Consider the following 23,754-nt stretch of genomic DNA (forward strand, 5'->3'; position numbering starts at 1 on the left):
ACCATTGGAATCAGAATATTTGAAAACCTAATACAGGACAATTACAGTCCCCACCTTGGAAAACTAGGGAAATCACTTTTGAAAGCAATTGAAGTTTTCCACCTTGAACAAGAAGGAAAATCATCTTTTTCTGTTCACAACAATGACCCACCTCCCTTTCTAATATGCATTTTTTTCTCATTAGGCAGTTTTTTTTACATGCGTTTTCAACTTTTGGTTATTATGGGCTTTGGTTCATCATGAACTAGGTTTTACCTACAGCTGCAATCATGACCAGTGACTAATTAAGACTACAATAATAACTACTTGCTACTACAACTACTAGGAACTTTGAGTCTTTTTACTGCTTCAACTGCAACTATTACCACTACTTCTACTATAACTACTAGTACATTAAGCTTTGAGCTTTGTGTACTACAGTACTGACTAAATTAAGTAATAATCTATGACCATGATATACTCCTTTTCCCGTTAGTTTCAACTCAAAAATGTTTAAAAAAAAAAGAGTTTCTGAGGGTCTTTTGAAATTGGTTATTGAAACAAAAGAAAACTTTACTTGTCCAAGCGTAAAATATCTTATCTACAATATCAAGATCTTAGTCTGTGAAATTTCATTGTGTGGAAAGCATAAACAAAAGTCCCATATCTGTTTTAGATGGACATCCCAACTTGGATCCAATGTTTGGAATGCAGCAAGGTGTTTCAATCCGAGGGAAAGTTCGCTGGACATTTCTATCAATGGGCAGTTAGCCTTTATGGAGAACCAGGTAAATTCTACTACCTTGCTAGAATCAAATCTTCCTGTGGCTTGAAGAGCTACTTGCTGATTGAAGAAACAATAATGCATAAATTTGAAGAAACTAACAAAAAGCATAAGCTTTAAACAATTGCTCGAAATTAATGGAGAAAGGACACTGCCAACCTTCCTATACTGCCTACTGGTAATTCTTAAATAAGGCCAGGAAATCTGTCTACACCTCCGTGGGGAAAGCCCTCCTCCCAACGAATTTATTCTCCAGAAAATTCAATCCTGGTGAAAATTTACCGTGGACAATTACCCTTAACATCTCCACGCGTAAAATTGAGACAACAAAGGGAAAGCAAGACATAAGACGAATTTTCCTGGCCTTTGTTTGAAGCGTTTTTATTGTTGCGTCAGCCTTCCAGTGTCACGATACGGTGTTATCAGCCATGGTAACAATGGATAGGCAGAGTCGCTAAGAATGTAAGAGTCTCTGTCTGGGAACCTGCTGGTAGGACTTGATGAAGTGTCTTCATAAAGCCCAGAGTTTCTGAAGACTCTAGCATCATGTACACTTCCTGGATAACCAAAAAAAACATCAATAAATAATTTGTTACTAGAAACCACTGCTTGTAGTATCATAGAGGTCCAACACTTTCTATTTGTATAGCGATGTCTATGTTCATCTGAACAAGAGATCTCAGTGTGGCAGCCATCGATTGCACCTACAGCTCCAGGAAATCCCTTGTTCAAAAAACCTTGCCCACTTGATCTTATATGTTCATCAGACTTTGGCCATGTAATGAATTTATGCTTAATTGCTGTCAAGAACATGCAGAATTTGTGTATGCATTTAAAAACAGTCGACGTGGCAACACACAATAAGATTCCACCAGCTCACATTGAATCAGAGTTTGCCAAGTACCACAATGCAATGAGGATAGCAGTCCCCATTCTGACAATTTCAGTTCCAGATTGTTGAAAAGTAAATCCGGCCTCTGCATTCACTGCTGCTTTTTCCTTTGGGTAGAAAAGTTCTTTTAGGTCTTCCTCTGTTCTCATCACCTTTAACAGCGCACTGTAGGCTGGTCTTTCAAGCCTGAAATTTTCTTTGAATGTTTTATCTGATATTTGGTTGACAACACTGACAAGTCATCAGTTTTTGTGTGAGTTTCATTCAAATATTCTACAGCTATTGCTGCTGTAGCTAAATTAGTTGCTTGAGAATGAATTCTGATATCTTGGAAAACTTCGCTCGCAACAGGGCTGTTAAGAAGGTTGAACATTTTATGGAATACATGCAAATGTAGAACTTCTTGGTCTTCCATTGGAGCCTGCAAGAAAGCAACAATATTATCATTTGTTAAGGTCAATGTAATACATGCTGAAAGGGAGAGCATAGTCAAATTTATATAGGCTGATATATATTTTATATACACTAGAATTAGAGCTAACATTATGATGGAAACCTTATAATAAACAAAGAAATTGTTTTAAAATGTAATTTTCAGTTAAGAGCTATTTGCAGATTTGTAAACCTCAGATTTTCAACAAGAGTCAAATGTGGCTTTCAAGAACTCCTAGGTAGCAGATTCCATGATTTACTGCAGTTGGCCACAATATAGGTATCTATACAGTAATGAAAGCTCATTTTAAAGATGGGACATAGTTACTACCACCACAAAAGGGAGAATGAGAACTTAGAGGAAATAGAATTATGGTGACAATAAAGGTGAAATATTTTATTTTGAAAAGTGGACAGATCATAAAATTATTTTAAACTAATGTTTTCATAGCATTGACTTCACCATTTGCAACTGGAAGTAGTAAAATCTGTTGTAAAATAGATAATTGTTTAAAAAATGCCTTGTTTCCACATTGGTAATCTTTTTCTCAGTCACAAATTGATGTGCCAAACTGTGCAGTTTCTTGAAAATGCAGTGTTTTAAGAACAGGCAAACACCCACCCAGACACACAAGCAAAGAGAGATAGAGACAAAAAAAAACATACAAACGTGTAGATTCAGACGTAAAAACTAACAAAGACAGGCACTGTGACAAGTAAACACCCGCCCAGACACACAGGCAAAGAGAGAGAGAGTATAGATTCAGACGTACAAACCGTCAAAGACAAACATTGCGAGAAACAAACACCCACCCAGATACACGGTCAAAGAAAGTGAGAGAGACGAAACCACATTCGTGTGTGTGTGTGTGTGTGTGTGTGTGTTTGTGTCTGTGTCTGTGTCTGTGCCTGTGCCTGTGCCTGTGCCTGTGCCTAGGCCTGTGCCTGTGCCTGTGTCTGTGCCTGTGTCTGTCCTAAAAAAGGAAAAGTTACCATGCAATGCTCCTCTTTCCATCCAATCACGATTGCTACTTCTCTTTGCAAGTTATTTGAACTTTTATTCGTAGATTAGTTTGAAAAACTGTGTTGCAGTCCACCAAGACAATTCGGTTTCCAACGCGGTATTGGTTGTGCTGAAGTGCTCCATGTCGTTGCATATGCACTCCTGGATGCACACAAATCAGGAGAAAGTCTAGCGATCGGGGGCTTAGACCTGCAGAGAGCGTTTGATTCATCGATTAATGCGCTTATGTTGCTAAACTCAGCTAAAAGAGGAGTGAACTCAAATATCATCCGGGCTTTCCGTGATCTTTACTCTCGCCTTCGCGTACGACTCAAGCTCCCTCCCGATAAAGGCCTTCCGCCAGCCCCACGTTCAGCCTTGATACCAGTCCGTAAAGGTGCCCGTCACGGGGCAAATTTATCCACCAATTTCTTCAACAATTATATTATTGAGCCTCAAGACAGCTATCCGTCATCATGCAGTCTCAGTTTCGTTAACATCTCCTTCGGATTCTTTACTAACGACAAGCTGAATTTCAGCTGGACACTTAACCGCCTTTTAGAAACATTCTTATGTCTGCAATCCAATTATAGGACAATCGGTCTGTGAATTATATTTCCTAAGTTAAAAGTCTTGCCTTATAGTTCAAAGAATGACCCTCCTACTAATGTCACACTAGGTGATTGTTCAGTAAAACCAGTTGACAAAATAGTATATCTCGGGCTGCCAATAGGTACCTCATTACAGCATACCCACTCCCTCCTGATCACACATCTTGAACGGCGAATTTCCAGCTCCTATGCTTTGATCGTTAAATCCACTCTGAGATTTAACCGTCTACCACTGGCAAGTATTTATAACGCTACCGCTCTGCCACATATATTATATGTGACCCCTTCTGGAAATTATTGGCATACCGTGAAAAGTCTAAAATCCGCTTCTTATTTTTCCGTTTTGCAAAGTACCTACTAAAATTGCCACCTTGGACAAAAAATAGTTTTCTGATTCGGCGCTACAACCTAGCGGACCCACATCTAGCTGTTGAGACACTTATTAGCCGGCAAAAAACAAAACCAGCAATTCTAAAGCACGAGTGGGCAAGTTTGCTAGTTTAATTTTCCCTCTTGTTTCCCTTTTTTTTCTTTTTTTTCTCCTTTCAAAAGTTGCTGTCCTTGTTGCTATTTTTGAAGAAGTTGTTGTTTCTGTTGTAGTCTTTGAGTATGTTATCTTTCTCTTTCCACTTTTCGTACTATTTTGTAAACTATTTAAGAAGTTGTTGCTTTTGTTGTTATTTTATTAGTATATTATCTTTTTGTTTCCTCTTTTCACATTTTTGTACTCTGTCATTGTACATTTATTGTATACGACGGGTTTTCAATATATTATTATTATTATTATAGGCAGCACAGTAGCGCTTCCTAAGTAAAGAACGATGCTGGCACAATATATTATTTTTTGGTTTAGACCAGGCCACTTCGTATAGTAGGAGTTGTCGTAGAGATTTCAAAAAGGGCTAACTTAATTGGAAATTGAGAGGGATAGTGCCCTTTTAAATAGTCAAAAGTAATTGGATGGCGATCAACCCCCCTCCCACGCCCATCATTTCCCCAAAAACATCATGATAAAATAAAAGTTCAAAATAGGGATAAAATCTTTTTTAATAGACAGTGTACATAAAATTCACAAAAAATACCAGATATTTTGGTCACATATAGAGTGACCATCATCAGTAGTAAAGCTAAAATAAAACAATTTAAAACAAAAGTGTATATACGAAATCAAATAAAACTACATATTGTTTAAATCTCTAATTCTTTTCAAAGCAAAGGCGGAAGCTAGCCTCTTTGACCTTCTTGGTTCGGCTCATTAGCGTTCAATGATGTAAAATTTGGACAAAGGTCAACTACATTGGTTGAATTGAACTTTACTCTGTCAGATTTTAATAAATTACCATAGATAGAGTTCAGCCCATATTCACTTGTATCCCGATTCAAAGCAATATTGTTGAATAGGATTTTCTTTATTTCAAGAGTTTCACGAAAATTTTGCTTTAAACCCCGATCCCTAGAAATCAAAGAGATATTCTCGAACAAAATAAAATGGTTTGGAAAATTGATAATATGTTCTGAAAGGGCTGAAGTAAAATCTTCAGGCTTAGAATCTTGCTTTAACGCCGAAGAAATAGAATCTTTATGTTGTAATAATCTAATTTCCAAACTCTTGTTACTACGTCCCACATATCAGCTTCCGCAAGTACATGGGATCTGGTAAACTCCACTTTGTTGCCCGGATGACGTTAGATCCTTCCGAGAATTTAGAAAACTACCCAAAGTATTATTACTCTTTAAAGCTACCCTTAGACCATTGCTTTGTAAACTTCTTCTAAGTTTTTCACTTAGCCCGAGTACATATGGTAAGGAACGAAAATATCCTTCTCCCGAGTTGTCTCCAAGACTTTCTTAGAAATCTCTAGAAACCTTTTTCTTCTTTTTGAAAAAATCTGGTTAATTAACCATTGTGGATACATGTTGCTTATTACTATTTTCCTTAGAAATGACAACTCCTCGTAAAAAAATTTTGGAGAGCAAACACTAAAGATCCGGCCAGTTAAAGAAATGATCAAACCAATTTTTACTTGGTGAACGTGACCGGAACTATAAGACAAAAATCTATTGTTATTTGTCGGTTTTCTGTAAATTTTAAAATCCAGACTATTTTGATTTTTCAAAAGAAGAACATCAAGAAAAAAAAGTTTCCCATTCTCTTCCAATTCAACAGTAAACTTTAAATCCCCCCAAAACAATTAAAATGTTCCAAAAATCCTTTTAATTCCTCCTCCCCATAATCCCATACTGAAATAATGTCATCCATATACCGGCCCCAGAAAATATGTTTTAAAAAATATGAATCTAACGCAATCGTTTCAATATTCTCCACAAAAATATTAGCTAATACAGGGAATAAAGAGGCCCCCATAGGTAAACCATTTATTTGTTCGAAATACTTCCCTCCGAATTGAAAAAAATAAGAGACCTTATTAGTAAACTTCTTAGTTTTGATTCGTAGTCCTCAGTGTTCATGACAACTAAAGTGTCATGAATACTGAGGACTACGAATCAAAATTAAGAAGTTCACTAAATGATGAAAAAAATCTGTAAACCACTTTTGTCCACACAGATTTCGTATATTAAGAATTATTTGAATTTGGTTGAAACACTGAAAAAAGTAGAAATTTCTTCGAGTTCTTTGCTTTCAAGCTTTGACATTGTATCAATGTGCACAAATATTGATATAGAAGCAGCCGAAACTCTTCTAGAAGGAATGCTGTTAAGAAATTTGGATTCGATTAGTGGTAAAACAGATTTGGAAGCTTCTGTAAATATGTATTTAGTGAGGTTGCGCAATAGGTTCTCTTATTTTTTTCAATTCAGAGGGGAGTATTTCGAACAAATAAATGGTTTACCTATGGGGGCCTCTTTATTCCCTGTATTAGCTAATATTTTTGTGGAGAATATTGAAACAATTGCGTTAGATTCATTTTTTAAAACATATTTTCTGGGGCCAGTATATGGATGACATTATTTCAGTATGGGATTATGGGGAGGAGGAATTAAAAGGATTTTTGGAACATCTTAATTGTTTGGGGGGGGGCTTAAAGTTTACTGTTGAATTGGAAGAGAATGGAAAACTTCCTTTTCTTGATGTTCTACTTTTTAAAAATCAAAATAGTCTGGATTTTAAAATTTACAGAAAACCGACAAATAGCAATAGATTTTTGTTTTATTGTTCCGGTTACGCTCACCAAGTAAAAATTGGTTTGATAATTTCTTTAACTGACCGGATATTTAGTATTTGCTCTCCAAAATTTTTTGAGGAATTGTCTTTTACAAGGAAAATACTAATAAGCCATATGTATCCAGAATCGTTAATTAACCAGATTTTTTCAAAAAGAAGAAAAAGGTTTCTAGAGATTTCTAAGAAAGTCTTGGAGACAACTCGGGAGAAGGATGTTTTTTGTTCCTTACCATATGTACCTATGCTAAGTGAAAAACTTAAAAGAATTTTACAAAGCAATGGTCTAAGGGTAGCTTTAAAGAGTAATAATACTTTGGGTAGTTTTCTAAATTCTGGGAAGAATCTAACTTCATTAGGGAAACAAAGTGGGGTTTATTAGATCCCAAGTACTTGCGGAAGCTCATATCTGGGACGTACTAACCAGAGTTTGGAAATTATATTATTACAACATAAAGATTCTATTTCTTAGGCTTTAAAGGAAGATTCTAAGTCTAAATATTTTACTTCAGCCATTTCAGAACATATTTTCAATTTTCCAAACCATTTTATTTTGTTCGAGAATGTCCCTTTGATTTCTAGGGATCGGGATTTAAAGCAAAATTTTCGTGAAACTCTTGAAATAAAGAAAGTCTTATTCGAGAATATTGCTATGAATCGGGATACAGGTGAATATGGGCTGAACTCTATCTATGATAATTTATTAAAATCTGACAGAGTAAAGTTCAATTCACCCAATGTAGTTGACCTTTGTCCAAATTTTATATCATTGAACGCTAATGAACCGAATCCAAGAAGGTAAAAAGAGGCTAGCTTCCGTCTTTGCTTTGAAAAGAAGTAGTGATTTAAACAATATGTAGTTTTATTTGATTTCGTATATACACTTTTGTTTTAAATTGTTTTAGTTTAGTTTTACTACTGATGACGGTCACTGTATATGGGACCGAAATATCTGGTATTTTTTGTGAATTTTCTATACACTGTCTATTGAAAAGGATTTTTATCCCTATTACTAACTTTTATTTTATCGTCATGGAAAGGCAGTGTGGTCTCCGAAATTATCTACCCAAAAACATCCAGTCAAAATTTTTGATAGCCATTTTGTTCAGCGTAGTTGATAGGTCCGTAAATTATGTCTTTGAGATGACAACCCCCATCCCTCAGGGCAAAGGTCTTAAGTTATGTCCTTGGAGCATATAAGTTTTTTTTATAGAAAGGGCGGTGCTCTCTTATGCTTTCTACCATCAATTCCTACGTTCTCGTTGATTTCGAAAATGATCATGTGCGTGTCGATTCAGAAATCTTAATCGTCTCATCTTTCTCATTGTAATTTATTGCCAATCCTTTTCCGTAAGATCTTTAGAATCAAACAAAAATTGTATTACCAATAAAAATGTTGCTCCTGGTGAGCCAAAGGCCTTTCTTAAGGAATCGCTCTAAAATAGCTACCGCTATTTTTCTGAGCTCTGGAAATTATAATTGTGGCTTCAGAATTTCATGATTTATCTTGATTCCAGGTCAACAGTGACGTCTTGCAAGATCTGGCCCACAGACAAAAGACATATAACACAGATGTTTAACTTATCAGTTTTTTGGTAACCAATACATTCTGTGCTTGTGCTCATCTATCTTCATCATCTTCCAAAAATGTTTTCATGAATGACCTGCTAAAACCAAAATTATCCAGAACATCCGATTTTCACACGAGAACCTCGCCCGTAACCCCTCAGTTTTAGTAGGAAAGTGGCAAACTCCGTTGAATTGGCTATTTATGAGCTAATAATAATAATAATAATACAATGCAAAACAAATAGGCCGCAGGGCCTCTACAAAAATCTTATAAATTGACAAAAGTTATAGGCACTTTCACCGTAGTATCTGTTCAGTTCGTCTTTTCCCTAACTAGCCCCTACCTCCTTGGAGACCCGGACAATTTTATTCCGGCCAACCCCTTAGTCACTCCGGCCCATATCCAACCTGAGTGGTATTTCCTGTTTGCATATGCTATCCTCCGGTCTATTCCGAATAAATTAGGCAGGGTAATTGCGCTTGTCTCTTCCATTCTTATTCTAATTTCTCTACCATTTACGTTTAAGCCCAAGTTCCGAGGCCTTGAATTTTATTCTGTTACTCAACCCTTGTTCTGATCGTGGGTTTCGGTCTTTTTACTTCTCACATGAATTGGAGCACGACCTGTGGAAGAGCCCTATATTGTCTTGGGTCAGATTCTCACTTGCCTCTATTTCTCTTATTTCCTCTTTACCCCCCCCCCCATTATGATTAATATAAACGACAAAATCATCTAGCGTAACCCCTTGGATGACTAAAGCATCTGTTTTGAAAGCAGAATAAGGTTGATCACACAACCAGGGGTCTTTAGTGCTAACCACCCTGACAAAAGCCTCAATACAAGCAAAGAAATGTTAAAGATACTGGTAGGAGGTTCTTTCAAGACAGATACATTAGATTATCGCATCCATAGCGGGGGTAGGATCCTCGTCTTCAAAGGTAAAAATATACGACGAGAGAGAACATCACGAAGCTCATCCCCCCGAAAACAACCTCTAAATAGTAAGGATATGAAGAGAATACTAGCGTATTCAGATAGTATAATGAGCGCAAAGCCAACCCCCATGCATTCTGTGTTAAACCCCGACACTAATTCAGATTCCCCTCCGGCCAAATCAAAAGGGGTACGATTAGTTTCTGACAGGATTTTGATAAATCAGCAAACTCTTAGGGGAAGACACAAGTACAAGGGTCATCCCAGGTAGGAGGACTTAGCTAGGTACCCCCCCCCCCCAAAAAAAAAAAACAAGATTTTTAAGTAGTATTAAAGGAGAAAGAATGATAATAACCAAATATACTTCATAAGAAATAGTTTGGGCCCCTGCCCGAATTCTTCCCAGCAAAGAATATTTGGAATTAGAAGACCAGCCAGCCACTATGACTGTAAACTCCAACTCTTATAGCACAAATAACCAAGAGAAATGATAGGCTTAGTTTTGCACCATAAGATGTAAACGGAATTAGTGTTCATAAAAAGAAAGAAAGAAATAAGCTGAACACCGGAACCACAAGATACCGTATGGAGTTGGAGATTAACGGGAGTGAAACTTCCCTGCAAAAGAGTTTGATTCCGTCAGAGAACGGCTGAAGTACACCTAGGACCCCCACCTTGTTTGGGGTCTTCCGCGACTGGATGTACCCGTCTAATGGGGGGGTTTTCTTTTGGAAAGGTTCGTCAGCGGAGTTTGGTTAGTCAAGGCTAATTCTAGTGGGAGGGTTTTCGAAACGACTAATTCTTATATCTTTTTTTGTGAATTTCCGATTAATTTATCCAATGGGAAATTTAGTTGAGCTCTTGGTTAGCGGTCCGCGAGTGGCTTACCTGAGTGGAGGCTGAACTTCTAGAGAGGGGAGCTTAAACTAGGAGTACGTGTAGGGAGCTTATGTTAACGGCCATACTGAATCGAAATCAGACTGATAAATTTCAGTTTCCCTTAGGAGCGAGTGGAGCCACAAGGACTAACAAACTTGAGAAATACTAACGTAGAGAGACTAAAATGAGAAAGTAATACATTGAGTGTTACTCACATAAACATATCAAGGCTTCGGATATATCAACACACTGTTAATACAACAACCTGATACAAGATTGTCATATGGAGTAATAGTATACAAAATTTTATTCAATGTCAAAAGGTTCTAACCTGCCCACATATCATAAGAAAATCCTCAGATAGGCAAGTGTATCACTTCTCAAAGACTCAAAAAAGGCTGCTAATAAATTCCCAACAGACTCATAGTAGACTGTAAGAGACTCATAGAATAATCCTGTAAGACTGGCGCAAAATTGTTAAGTTCTCACTATCTATCCTCTGCAACTATGCCGGAGGTTACGTTTAGGCGTTGCTAGAAGTATATTTTTTTCAGTCCTTATTGGCTGCGCTATTGTCCTACATTACTATTGGCCTGGCTTGCACCAATGAGCTACTCGGGTTTAATTACAGTTTATGGCTTTTGAGATGTCACTCTGGAATTTTTCTAGCAATTCAAAATTTTACACTGCAACATTTTGCTAGCAGGTGTCGCTTAATTTATGACTTTTAAAGTATTACTTTGGAATTTTTTTGAACGAACAAAGTTTTACATTGTAATATTTTCCCAGCAGGGTGTCTCTTGATTTCCAGAAGACTTATAATTTATTTATGTGAACATTGGTAGAAGCTAACACGATTTAATTACGTTGAGGTTTCTAGTTCTAAACTTAGTTTCCAGAACAATACAACAAAGATATTTTGCATCTTGAGTGACTATTTTTTTGTATAATAAATTTTAGTCTCTTGACAGTTTGGTATTTTCGAGCTCTTAAGATTCAAATTACATTATCCGTTGGCAGTCATATAAGATTTGGTCAAAATGATATTTATTGCGTTTATTTGAGACACCAGGGCGAATTTATTTATTGGATTTTTCTGTGGGAAAGATTCTTGCAATGTTTATTACAAGATATAATTACAACGTATAATTTGATACATTTGTTTCACTATGTTAAATTGAAAGCTTGAGTCTTGCTCGATTTGTAGGTTACTTGAGCTCTCCAGGTTAATATTTTGGGTGATTTTATTCTTTATTTGGGTAACTTAAATTGGGAGATTTTGGGGTTTTTGAAAATTTATCCCATTACATATCATCCATCCCACTTTTAACGATGTCCTCATCGTTTTTACGCCCCACCCAATTTAGGATTTGTTTTTTTTTTTTTTGTTTTTTTTTTTTTTGAGAATTTATTTTGTACTTATTACTTGAATTAGCTCTGCTTTGGTAAAATTCGTATATATTCTTTTTTTTTATATACTTGATTGCTCTACTAGACTATACATGTAACAACATCACTTTTAAAGTTTATGGTCTACTCACTCGATTTGGCGAAGGGGCCAAAGAGTTTCTACATTAGGTTATGTGATTATATAGTAATTATTATTTCCTCCATCTAACACTAAGTTTACCTTCACCTGATACGATTATCTCATCACTGAAAATGGTACATTTTGCCTTTCTAATACTCGACTTTACTTTCACCTGACGCTAAAATGACACGATGAAATTTTTGTTCCTTCACCTAATATGCTAATACTTCTACTTAGTTTTAACTAATCTAAGTTCGGCATTAATAATTGCTTTATTACTTAACGTGATACATGTTTGCTACTTCTAATGGTAATTTGTACTTCCGCCTGACGTTACATCGGCACGATTATATTACTATCCCTCCACCTAATATTAAAATTCCTTCACTTGATGTTCTAATACTTCTATATGGCTCCAACTAGTTAAGTTCCGCTTTTGTAATTATTTCGTTATTTAATTCTAGTTTATGCTTCCACCAGACGCTAAGTTGGTATGATATGTATCTTATTTCAAAAAGCATCTAGATACGTCTAAAATATATAAATAAACATAAAATTCTAAATCACTAAAATTAAAATAATTTGCAAGAAAAAGTTTGACACATTAATAGATTCTGATATTAATGTCTGATTGCAACACTGAGCTTATGTAATTTACACTGATTTTCATTTGTTTCATGAAAAGCTCCTTATGTTCATTAAAGTTATTAGCTAGATACATAAGATTTCACACTTACTTCATCATTCTACGTGTCTATATTACTCACATACGTTTTCACTCTTACTTTGGGCTTCCGTTCACTTAATTACTGGGTTGGCTAATTGTTCATGGTTTGTCTTCTTGGTGTTTTGCTTTCTGTCACTCGTTCTTTGGAATAAGTGTTTATGTTGTTCGCAAGTATGACTGTATGCACAAAATTGTCCGTTCGTGGTTTATTGCGTCATAAACGAGGGGTTGATGTTGCAGATTCGTTGAGATGTCTATTAGGTACATAACCCTTGGGGAATTGATTACATGAAATGGGTATCTTGATCGCTGGGCTGGGTATCTCTTCATTGATACAATTTGGCCGGGGAAAATCAAATACTCGTACAGTCTGTGTTTCCCGTAAATTTTTCACTCTCAATCCATTTTTCATGTGGACTATGGGCTGTGTTTCTATATTTAGCGTTAACTATGGCATAGTTGTAACTTGATTTAAGTGACTTGGCTCGACGCAGTGTCTTTGATTTTCAGTTCAATGATTCACAGCTATTGATAGCTTAACAGGGAGATGAAAATAGCAATAGCTGTTTGGTTCTCTTCTCTGAACACTTCATCTTTGGGAAAGACTTTAGCACGTACAGTTTATGTTTCCCACAAAAATTGATTATGATTGGTTCTTCATCTCATGGAGGATGGTTTGGTTTTACGACATCTAACAATAATTGGATGAGTCAAAACTTAAACCTTTTGGTCTTGGTTAACATATTGTCTCTGATATGGGGCTTAAGATACATAGCCCTTGAGGGATTGACTCTAGGTATTATTCTTGGTGTTTTAAACATTAAATCTTAAGGCCGTTGCCGTCTAAGGATTTGACGGTTATTTATGCAGTTTTACGACATGACAGGTCGATGCTGCTCTTTAGGTAATCATTAATTCAGGTATATATTTGTGTATAGGGTCCTTGGTTCCCGGCACAGCTTGAGGTAAAATTACCTGGTACTGGGTTCTGGTTATCTGGATTGGTGATCAGCATATCGTCTTCAGGTATTTTCTTGGTGAGTACTTGTCGGTGGTTGATGAATGATGAAAGTAGATGCTACTGGGTTGTATCCGTGTTGCATGCTGGTACCATAATTAATCTGCACTGATTACTTTGCTTCCTAGAATATAAATATCTGGGCAGAATCATATGCTCTTTACAATTACAGAAGTTAAAACATATATAACAACAACATACGGTTTTCAAAATATTCTGCGTGGGCAATTTTTGAAATAATAGTTATTATTCATGGTACTAATAACATCAATTTAGTGCCGGCATGGTTAAATACAACTCAATAAAATAAGAGCAGATCTCATTCTTTTATGCATGTTGCCGCAATCAATAGATTATTATCATATAAATAAGGTAATCATCAGAAAATGATTATGGTAAAAAAAAATAACACTATAAAATTTTCAAGATTGGTGACAATGTGTATACACGTATACATGTGCATTCGGCACATATTCAATATTCAATACATTTTTTAAATATTATTGAACGCTCATCTACTTTAACATTTACTTTTCTCTTATACTATTATTTGCGAGGTAGGCAATATGGTTTATATGAGAGGTCTTGGTTTACTATAAATTTACAAATCTTTATTGTCTAAGCGTGTTCATACCGCTTAAAAAAATATGTCTTTTGCAGTATGTCCACTCGTGCGTCTGCAAGAACAAAAAGAAAAATTTGGGGCAGGACATGGCACGAATGAGGACCTCTTTCTCATTCGCTCGATTACGTCCTCCCTTAATCTTTTTTTTTTTTTTTACTTTAAGGGTTATCAGGAGGTGGTGGGCTTAGGTTTTTCATCTCACTATGCTCGATGTGATCTGACTTTTATATTTTTACACGTGTTATTCTCAACACTCTTCCGTAATTTAGGTTCAATGCGATTCGTATAGAGTATGAGATTATGAATACGAATCCTATCGTCAGTAGGGTATACCACCAGAAATTTGTCGAAAATAGTCCGTATCTACTTTCCACATACGTCAGTCTTTGGTCTTCATTGGTAAATAGGGGAATTTGAGAGTCTAAAGCTTCTTTTATTTTTGTTAGTGGTAAGGTTCCCTTGATGTTCTCTATTTTTGATAATATTGTGGTTCTCACTTCTTCCTTGTCAATATTGGGAATTGTATACGATAGATTGACTGGTTTGAAGTTGTTTATCTTTGGACTTATTATATTGGTGCTTGTTGTTATGAGGGGCGTTTGCACCGTGGCTTCCTTAGTCACCAGTCGGCATCCTTGTTTTATTGTTATTGTTCCAACGTCTTGTAATAGTAGTTCAGTTCTTTAGCTTGGATCGATTCTCTCTGTGTTATTATAACATGAGATAGTCCCAACTGTTTCTTTTGGAACAGAAAACAGCCACAGATCATTTCTAAGGTGAATAAATATTTCTCTTTTAGTACTGCCTACTAGCGCTTCGCATGAGTTTGGAATTTCTTCTTGTTGAGTCTCTTTTAAGAATATATCCAACAGACCTGATCCGTGTTGTACAGTGTAAATGGGCAGTGTTAGCTGACATACCAGGTTTTTAAATGCTATACAGTCCTTTAGGTCCTGTGGATTTGATAAGGCATATTTCCTCCTATCTTGATCGACTAGTAAGTATTCCGCTTCGGGGGTGATAGTCATGAACGCATTAGTTGTCCATATATTGGCCGGAAACGTGGAAATTTTATACAAGTCATATATTGATTGTTGATTTATTAACGGAATTGTTACTACTGCAAACAATTGTTTGTTTATTTCTGTGATGTGAACCTTCAGCTTGGTGTAATAGTGGAATAAGTTTGCTACTTCCGGTTCTGTTGGTAGATGTAGTCCGAACGTTAAATATGTTTTTATTTCATCCAAGATACTTTTTAGGTTCGAAGGATCGACTAGGTCATACGACAAGGTTCCTCCGGTAAGGGCAAATAATGCAAATTCAAATTTGCTTACGTCAGTTGCCAGGTTAAGTAATGACATTGTCACTACGTCTAGTGATACCATGGTGAGGCTTGAATCGGTAATCACACGATCTACTTCATTTTTGGAGTAATTCAGTATACTTACTGTTTTTGATATTTTTTTCGAGATTGCTTCAATTTTGTCTCTTTGGTAATTGGCTATACTGGCTTGTATTTTTTGGACGTGTAAGGTTACGTTCATGGCGTTATTTAGTTTTCCTACGTTTTCCCTTAGGATATTTAGGTCTTCTTCAGTTGAAAGGCCAAACAAGCGTGAGGCTAATTCTCCCACGATCGGTATTAGACTAGCTGATCTTCGATATTTGTTTTTTCGAAAGAATACTTCGAAGATTCTTGTGGTACTTTGCTTCAACTTTTGTATTTCTGTATTGAACAATTCAAATAGTGCTTGCAGTCTCTGTCTATATAATATTAGAAAGGATTGGCGAATTGATACTCTTAGAGCGTTTTTCTCGTTTAGCTCAGGTACTGGTTCAATATCTTCCTTTTCTGGCTCATTGTCCATTGCTAATCTAGCACACGTACGTTTACCGTCTATTGTCCAATATCTCTTGTGCGGGTAATCGTCTTCTTCCTCTTTCTGAGTTCTATCTTTCTTTTCGACTGGTTGAAACGCTTGTACCTTTATCGTTTGCATTTCGGTATGCCTTACTGGGATTCTTGCTCTTAAGCCCATAGTAAATACACCAATTGACTGGGTGCTGTAAAACATGGGTCCAGTTGACCACGTCCATTTTGTGAGTATCGTGGGTCTTATATATGTTATTGTAGTCAAATTTCTAGGTGATTCCTTTCTAAGTGCGGTTATCTCTGGGGCTCTGCTTGTTGTAGTTTCCGACATCGAAGATTGTATGCCTATTACTGAAGTCTCATATGTAGGCGTGGTTGCTTTGGTGGCTTCTCTTTTTCTTTCAGTAGGCTTTTGATTCTAATCATTTTGTTGTATATTTGAGAATTTTAATTCCTTTAGGTTAATAATTTTCTTGTAATCCTTTTCCTTTGTGAGTTTTGATATTATTCGCTTCGTGACATTTTGTTAGGCATGATTTTGCCATAATTCCTTGAGGAAGGTCCACAGGCTCGGTAATTCATTTGGCATAGCGTAATTCCCATCATAGAGTTTATTTTTCTTAGAAGTTGCCAAGAGTGAATTTGCAGTGTGTTTTGCTCTGGTAGAGTCGTTCGTGGGTCCATCACCATTTCTTAAGTCTCATGGCTTCATGGTTACTATGCTGTTGTGTATCAATGATTTGTCAATGTCCGACATTTTCTTGTCGAAATCTTCAAATATTAACTTCTTTTCTCGCTGGGTACGAATGGGGGGTAGATTTAATTTACCTTAATGATGGTTTATGTCTTTCGGGGTCTGAACGCTCGTATCTGATTTTAAGAACTGGAATATGGAATCCTTTAATTCATTTGTGTTTTTCTCCAGTCTCTTTACCTGTTGAAACAGGGTTTCAAACGGTTTAGGATCTTGTTTCATGAATATTTTCCAGGCAGTGTGGCTTGCAAGTAATGAGTTCTCATGTTTAAAGATTATTCCATGTTTTACGATGTCTTGGGCTATAGTTTGGGAAATGAAGATTGTTATGACCTTTGTTATCCACATCCTTTTGCTGTTTCTGGAATTAATATTTCATTAGACATTGTATAGAATGACTTCCTAGATTGATTATTGAACGAGGACTCAGATTTTTATTAGTTGTTCTTTCTTTTTTTTTGGGGGGGGGGGGGCACAAGGTACTGGTTTGATATTATATTTTTACTATCTTATACTAATCTTTGTGGGCCGAAGGAAACAAGGTAATAATAAAACTGGGTGTCATTTAATTTGTTATATTGCTTATGGTCATTACACTGTTGAGTCTTAAGCTGGAGGGATAGGTATTTTGATTCCTTCGCGTAGGGATTTAATTTTTTTGACTTAAGAGTAATTGGGTTTTAATTATTTGATTGTTTCAGCTTTTTTGTTTTCTTAATCACTTTGATTTTGACTGATAAGTTTTAATTCTTTTAAACACAATTTCATTTCTTCTTTCTCTGTATAGTACACTCCTTGGATTGTACAAGTACTGTTTGTAATATTTTATTTCTCGGAGTGGGTCATGTTTTCCTTGGTATTTTACACAGTTTGGATTCCCTTCAATTTTGTAGACTATTTTTTGTTTTTTACATTTGTCGAGGAGTAGTAAATCTGACTGGCAAGGACCTTTAACATACCAGTACCGGATTTTATATTGCTTTTGTAATTCCCTAATTTCATGTTGAATAAAATGGAGGTATTTTCCCTTTCTACCGTTGTACTTGATTCCAAATTTGCCTCTCGCTGGCCGATATTTTGGGGTGTTTGCGAGATCTAGACCGAATTTATAAGATTTTACGTTAAACTTCCTTAAATCATACCTAACGTCTCATTTTTTCGCGAAGACTTCCTCCCCTGACTTATTCACGGCGATCATTGCAGCCGAGTATATGACGTTTTCTTTGGCACGTTTGATACATATGTACTCTGTATCGATAATTGCTTTGGCCATTGTTCTGAAATGAAAGGTAGTTTCTATTGGTCTCTGTCTAGTTAATAATTTTTGTCAAGATTGGTTATGATCATGGTATACTCTAGGTCGAGGTCAAATTACTTTTCACCGGCATTTCCTCAATACATCGGGTACTTATTCATTCAACCATAATTCGAGTCATCTGAGCTCCATATTAACCAATTCTGAGTGAAAAAAAAAACAAGGTAACTTCAGGTTGAAGTTGAACTACTTTTTCACCGGTGCTTCCTTGCACCTGGCTATTTGTGTGTTCGAACATAGTTTCTACCCTAAAGTTCCGTACTCTAGTTTAAAGACTTTGCGGTCGCATTATAATCTTAAAAGTATAGAGATTTTCGAGAAACTACCTTTTTGTCAATATATTGATAATGTATTTAGACCTTTTGACACTTACACTAATTCGCAGTTCCATAAATATTAACACAATACTGGTCTATAATGCACTTTTTGATACTCATCTATTTTCATGGTTATAACACTTCAGGTAATATTATAGGGTTCTTTCATCATTCATTTTAACAAGATTATTTATATATACAGTTTCTTCCACTGAGGTTGGGTTTTAATTTCAATATGGGTGCTTAATCCGGCAGTGCTGCCTTTGAATTTGGAGATTTAAGAATATTTAGAAGTCGATAATCTTCCCATGAAGAAACATTTGGGCTCAGAAATTGGAGTTCAAATACTATGTCATTTTCACCGTTCTCAGGCATATTTAGGTACATTAAATACACTAAGAGTTGGTTTGGGAGGTGCAGGCCTTCTAGAGTAGCGGTTATATCATTCCTTCGCATATTTTGACGAATGATTTGCCGGCACAGCTGAGATAATAACAATGGGTTATTTATTATTTTTACCACAGAGAAGCTTAAATTTACGTGCGATTGGCAACAGCATAATTGCTCACGCACGATCACGTCTAACCCAGGGACTATTTTTCTTCCAAAATTTTCATCTTCTTGAAAGAGATTCAGGGTTATTTTCTTTATGTCTTTATAATCTCTTGGGGTAATCTGAAAAATTGCAGATCCCATTGAAGGGTTTATCGGATTTAGATATGTGTTATTTACACAATTGACGTATAAGATTTTAAGAAAGTTTTCACCTTCTAGCATGTGTCCTTGGTCTATTAGTATGGAGAGAAATTTGATGGGCCAAATTGTAGTTATGTTATTATCATCTTGATCATACCACATATTATTGGCAATATACTTAGACAACGAGCTATACTTTGTGGATGGGATATGTTGTACTAAGATTCGGAAGGCCAGATTGGCACTTCGTCTAGTTTGCTCTAGTGTTCGTGTCAGCGCACGTGCACTAAAATTATATAGCACTAGGCTTGCCGTTAATCTTAGGATTATTCTTGGTTCTAAAATAGTTTTTTGAGATTTTAGAAGGTAACATAGTTTTGGACAGTCAAGATTTTCTACTGCTTTAATAAGTTCCTCTTCTTTCATTAAATTGTCAATATGTCCCCATTCCCTTAACGGAGCATTAATATTATCTACGCTATGTCTTATCTTAAGATTCCATGAGATTGTTTTTTCCCGTCTACGATTATTTAATCGTTGATAGCTTGGGTATCTTATCATGGTTACGCTTTTTTTTGACTATTCTACTAGATTTTAGGTTGGTATAAGCAACATACCGTATGGTCGCTTGTTTAGGCGATTACCATAAACATTGGTTGAAGGTCTTCCCGGATAGTATCTGTAAAAGTGCTCGTATATAAAATTTATCATTAATTGTAAAATAAATGATTACTTAATGTTAATATGTTTTCAATTTAATTACGTTAAGTTATAGTGGTTTCAGGTATAGCAATGATTATATAATAGCTATGCACTTTCAATCTAATAATGTTTACCATAAGTTATAGTTGTTTACTTGGCCTTTTTAATTTTATGTTATTTAATTTTCACTAGTGCTCTTGCATTCCTTTTGGTACAAGTTGTTCTTTGCAGAGGAAACTACTGCCGCAAGAATAGATTCAAAGAATAACAAGATGTCGGGACTGAAAGTAATTTCTGAAGATTAGTTCCGGAACCAGTCCCCCAGGACCAATTCCTGAACTAAGCTCCAAAAACTAATTCTAAAATCATCCACTCTCCGGACACAACTTCTCATGTATGAGGCTTGTTTGCTTGTTTTCTTCGTAGATTCTTTTGCATGGTTACTTTTGTTATAGTAAATATTCTGGTAATAAAATCAATGTAGGGTAATTCTAGCGGATCGCGTAGTTAATTTTACTAGTCTTTATGGCATTCTTCTTTCTGTTCTGGTTGTATTTCGTAAGAGATACTTCCACCCCGCACGCCCACCCCAAACAATCAACAGGGAAGGCGTACAGAGTAAAAGCATTCCCCACGCATCAAACGTCGTCTCCTTTTTCACTTTATATTCTCTCACGGTCACTTTGTCGTCACATTATTTTCCTATGGTAGGGATGATTTGGGGTAATTTTCGCGGGTCGCTTTTCATACAAAAAAAATTTATTGCCACCTTGGGAATGTATAGGGTTATACTACTGATTTTTAAATAAGGGTCTGTTTCTCCTGCCTTAAGTATTTTTTTCAGAAGAAAAATTTTTTTTTTTTCATCACCTTGCGAAGCGCATGAAGAATTACTACTTTATACAGCACTATTACTTTGTTTAGTTCCGTCTACTCTGATTAAAATATTTATTAATTTATTTATGTAGCTTTCTACATACTTAATTAAGGGGATTGATTTATTTTATATCGAATGCGACTTGTTCCTAATTTGTTGTTTCGGTAGCTATTTACTATTGCTATTTGGTTCAAGTCGAACTGTGTGAAGAGTCGCGCTTTGCTATTTACTTAATTCCTTTTAAATTACACAAGGAGAAATTCCCTATTTTAGCATACTCTAAAATAATGTTAAATTGATCGGATACAAAAGTTTGTTAGTTAAAGTAAAATTCCCGCTTGCACGAGTTAAAGGTAAACTTATTTACTTCTCAGGTGTCAACTTATTCTGTTCTCGTGGCGGAGTTAACGCCACTGAACATCGTGTTCTAAATTGATTTCCAAATATACAGCCTTTGAAGCCTTATCATCAAGTAAATTTTAGCTGAATAATCTTCACACACAAGGATACTGATTTGGGAGTCAAAATTCAGTACATACCCCGACAACCACACACTAGTCTATAAATGCTTTTCACGTCTCTACCGCGTGGAGTTATTACTTGAGAGTTTCGTAGTTCGTCATAGGCCATATGAACTCAATTCCTTTATAATTCTCAAATGAAAATTAAAATATATTCGTTGTTGCTATATTTTGATGCCACTAAGATGCCCCCCGACTGAGGGGGGGGGGGGCTCAAAAATTTGATCACAATGTTACTTATAATGTTTTTAATTCTTTGTTGTTGGGATTTTTTTTTTTTAATTAAATTAAGATATATTTACGTTTTGCAGCGTATTCGCTGAAGGGTAGAAACCGATTTAGTCTAATTTGGGTGTAATAATTCGCCACAAGATACAAAAATTTTTTTTTTTATTATAAAGGTATTGGAAATGCTATAGAAGAACATGGGAATCAAATCAAAATGTGTTGTCTATAGTTTGATTGATTTAGGGTTTCTTGAAAACCAGATCATTACGCGCAAGGGACTGTTTTATATGGCGGTCTTGTTATATAATAAAATAGATTATTTTCAATCATAATCCTTCTGGGTTGTCGTAGGGTATATTATCCCTATTCTGGGGGTGAATAATTAGGAATCGGCGGATTGGCCCGATTTTCGCCTAAAAGTGCGCAAATAATTACGTGTAGCTGTTTTTTTTTTTTGCATTCATTACGTTTCCGCATTTTTTTTGTGATAGGGTTTGTGCCACATGGCGCAGGTATGGTGTTATTAAGATTTTCACAGGTATATGTTTTATTTTTAAGATGATCCTAAAAAGTATTCGCCGAATAGTCTCTTATCTTTTTTTTTTTTACTCGCGGCACTATACGTTATGCCACGGACGTGCCACACAAGTGAGCTGTGCGACTATAAAAAAAAGGGGGGGGACTCACAATTTTGATTTGAACATTACCCATTTCATTCTGTGGTTCCTTTTCGTTGGCATTTTATCGTGTTAATCTTCATTAGGTTTTCCGTCTGTCGGAACTCGATTCAAGGAGAGAATTTAAAAAATTAGCCTTGATTTACCTTATGATTTATGGTTTTTAGCGACATTCCTCAGAGCAAAGGGCAGTAGCGCTCTACAGATGTTGTAATTTATTCGTTTGTTCGTCCTCACAACTTAACTTCCGCACGATTGTCTCTGAAATTACCCTTGAATTAATCGTATATAAGTTCATTATCGCCTTGTTGGCTTTAGTTAAGTATACTTGTTCCATAGTGGACGAGACTTGGCTCTTGAAAATATGTGTGACTTAGTATATTATATTCCTTACTGGGGGGACTAGGGATTAACTCTGATCAAAAGCCGTGGCTCGTTTATAAGGTTAGTAAAAATTTGGTAAATATTGTTTTTCTGCAGGTACACGCGATAATTGTCTTGAGAGAAAATTTTTTTTTCTTATCGTTTTTTTATTTGGTTTTTTAAGAATTTAATAGGCCGCAAAAAGGCATAATTTCTTGGGTCTTATATTTGGTTATTATTTTTTTTTTTTTTTTTTTTATTTATAAAGATTTTTATAGGAAAATTTCTATTTATAATAATTTATACAATTGGCAGTTTTTTTTGATGATTGGTTTCGTTCTACCCTTAGCGACTGTTTGGCAATAGCGTCATTATTGTTAACACAATTACTTATACAATTACAATTACAATCACTTACACAATTACTGGTTTAATTACCTTGGACGTTGGTTATAGTTTTTGTTCGTGGTACCGCTGTTTTTGATAGCGAAGTGCTTCTACGATAGAGGGGTGTCACTAGTAAAAAAATATGAATTAATTAATTCCTCTTTTTTTTGCTTTAGCCTGTCTTACTTGTGTTTCGCAGGTACGTCATTATATGACCTTGTTAACTATTTGCGTATTTTCTTGATTAAGGAAGGTTTATTTTGTCATTCAAGCTGTTTAATCTGCACGAATGATACGAAATTATTTTCTATATTGCATGAATTACTTATCGAAGCAATATTATTTGTGGTTGTTTCATACCGGGCTCAAAGATATGTTAATTAGCGTTCGGCTGCGCCATTGCGGGAATTAAACTAAACAAATTGTCTCCTTTTTTTTTTTGATTCTTGTCTTTTTTTGTCTGAGGACGCACCTCTGGGGATATGGGTTATATGACACCACTATGGGTCAAAATCTATGCCCGAGGTCGGTATTTAAATTTTACAATTTTGGTTTATTTTTCACTTACGATTATTTTACGTTGAATTTCTGACAATATTTTTCTTTTTGAAATAGACTTCTATATTTATTTTATATATTCTTGATTGTACTGCCTCATTCTATGACCAATATATGATCAACTATTGGAACAAGATGTCGAGACGTCTAAAACAGGAATCAAAAGAGCCCTCTATAGGTCCTTCAACAGGACTTATCCCCGACCAAGATGTTATATTTCGTTTACATATGCTGTAGTCTGCCTATCTACCTTTGCGTAATAGGTTATACGACTTTGAGTTATCCTTATGTTCTACGGGGTGTTTATATAGGATTTAT

At 35.7% G+C, this 23,754-nt stretch overlaps 2 protein-coding genes across 2 annotated transcripts in view; one reads left to right on the forward strand and one right to left on the reverse strand.

The window, feature by feature from the left end:
• The window catches only part of LOC148948356 (putative extracellular sulfatase Sulf-1 homolog), a 327,273-nt gene that overhangs the window by 100,270 nt on the left and 203,249 nt on the right, over positions 1-23,754 (reverse strand). The window lies entirely within an intron of this gene.
• LOC148948357 (uncharacterized) overlaps positions 16,242-23,754 on the forward strand; it is a 16,652-nt gene continuing 9,139 nt past the window's right edge. The window contains exon 1 of the mRNA XM_089094489.1: positions 16,242-16,380. Within this exon, the coding sequence (XP_088950615.1) occupies positions 16,242-16,380 (139 nt within the window). The remainder of the gene's footprint in view (positions 16,381-23,754) is intronic.

Source organism: Artemia sp. Qi Xiang Cuo, chromosome 9 (assembly GCF_049724085.1).
Source record: "Artemia sp. Qi Xiang Cuo chromosome 9, ASM4972408v1, whole genome shotgun sequence".
NCBI classification, from domain to species: Eukaryota; Metazoa; Arthropoda; class Branchiopoda; order Anostraca; family Artemiidae; genus Artemia; species Artemia sp. Qi Xiang Cuo.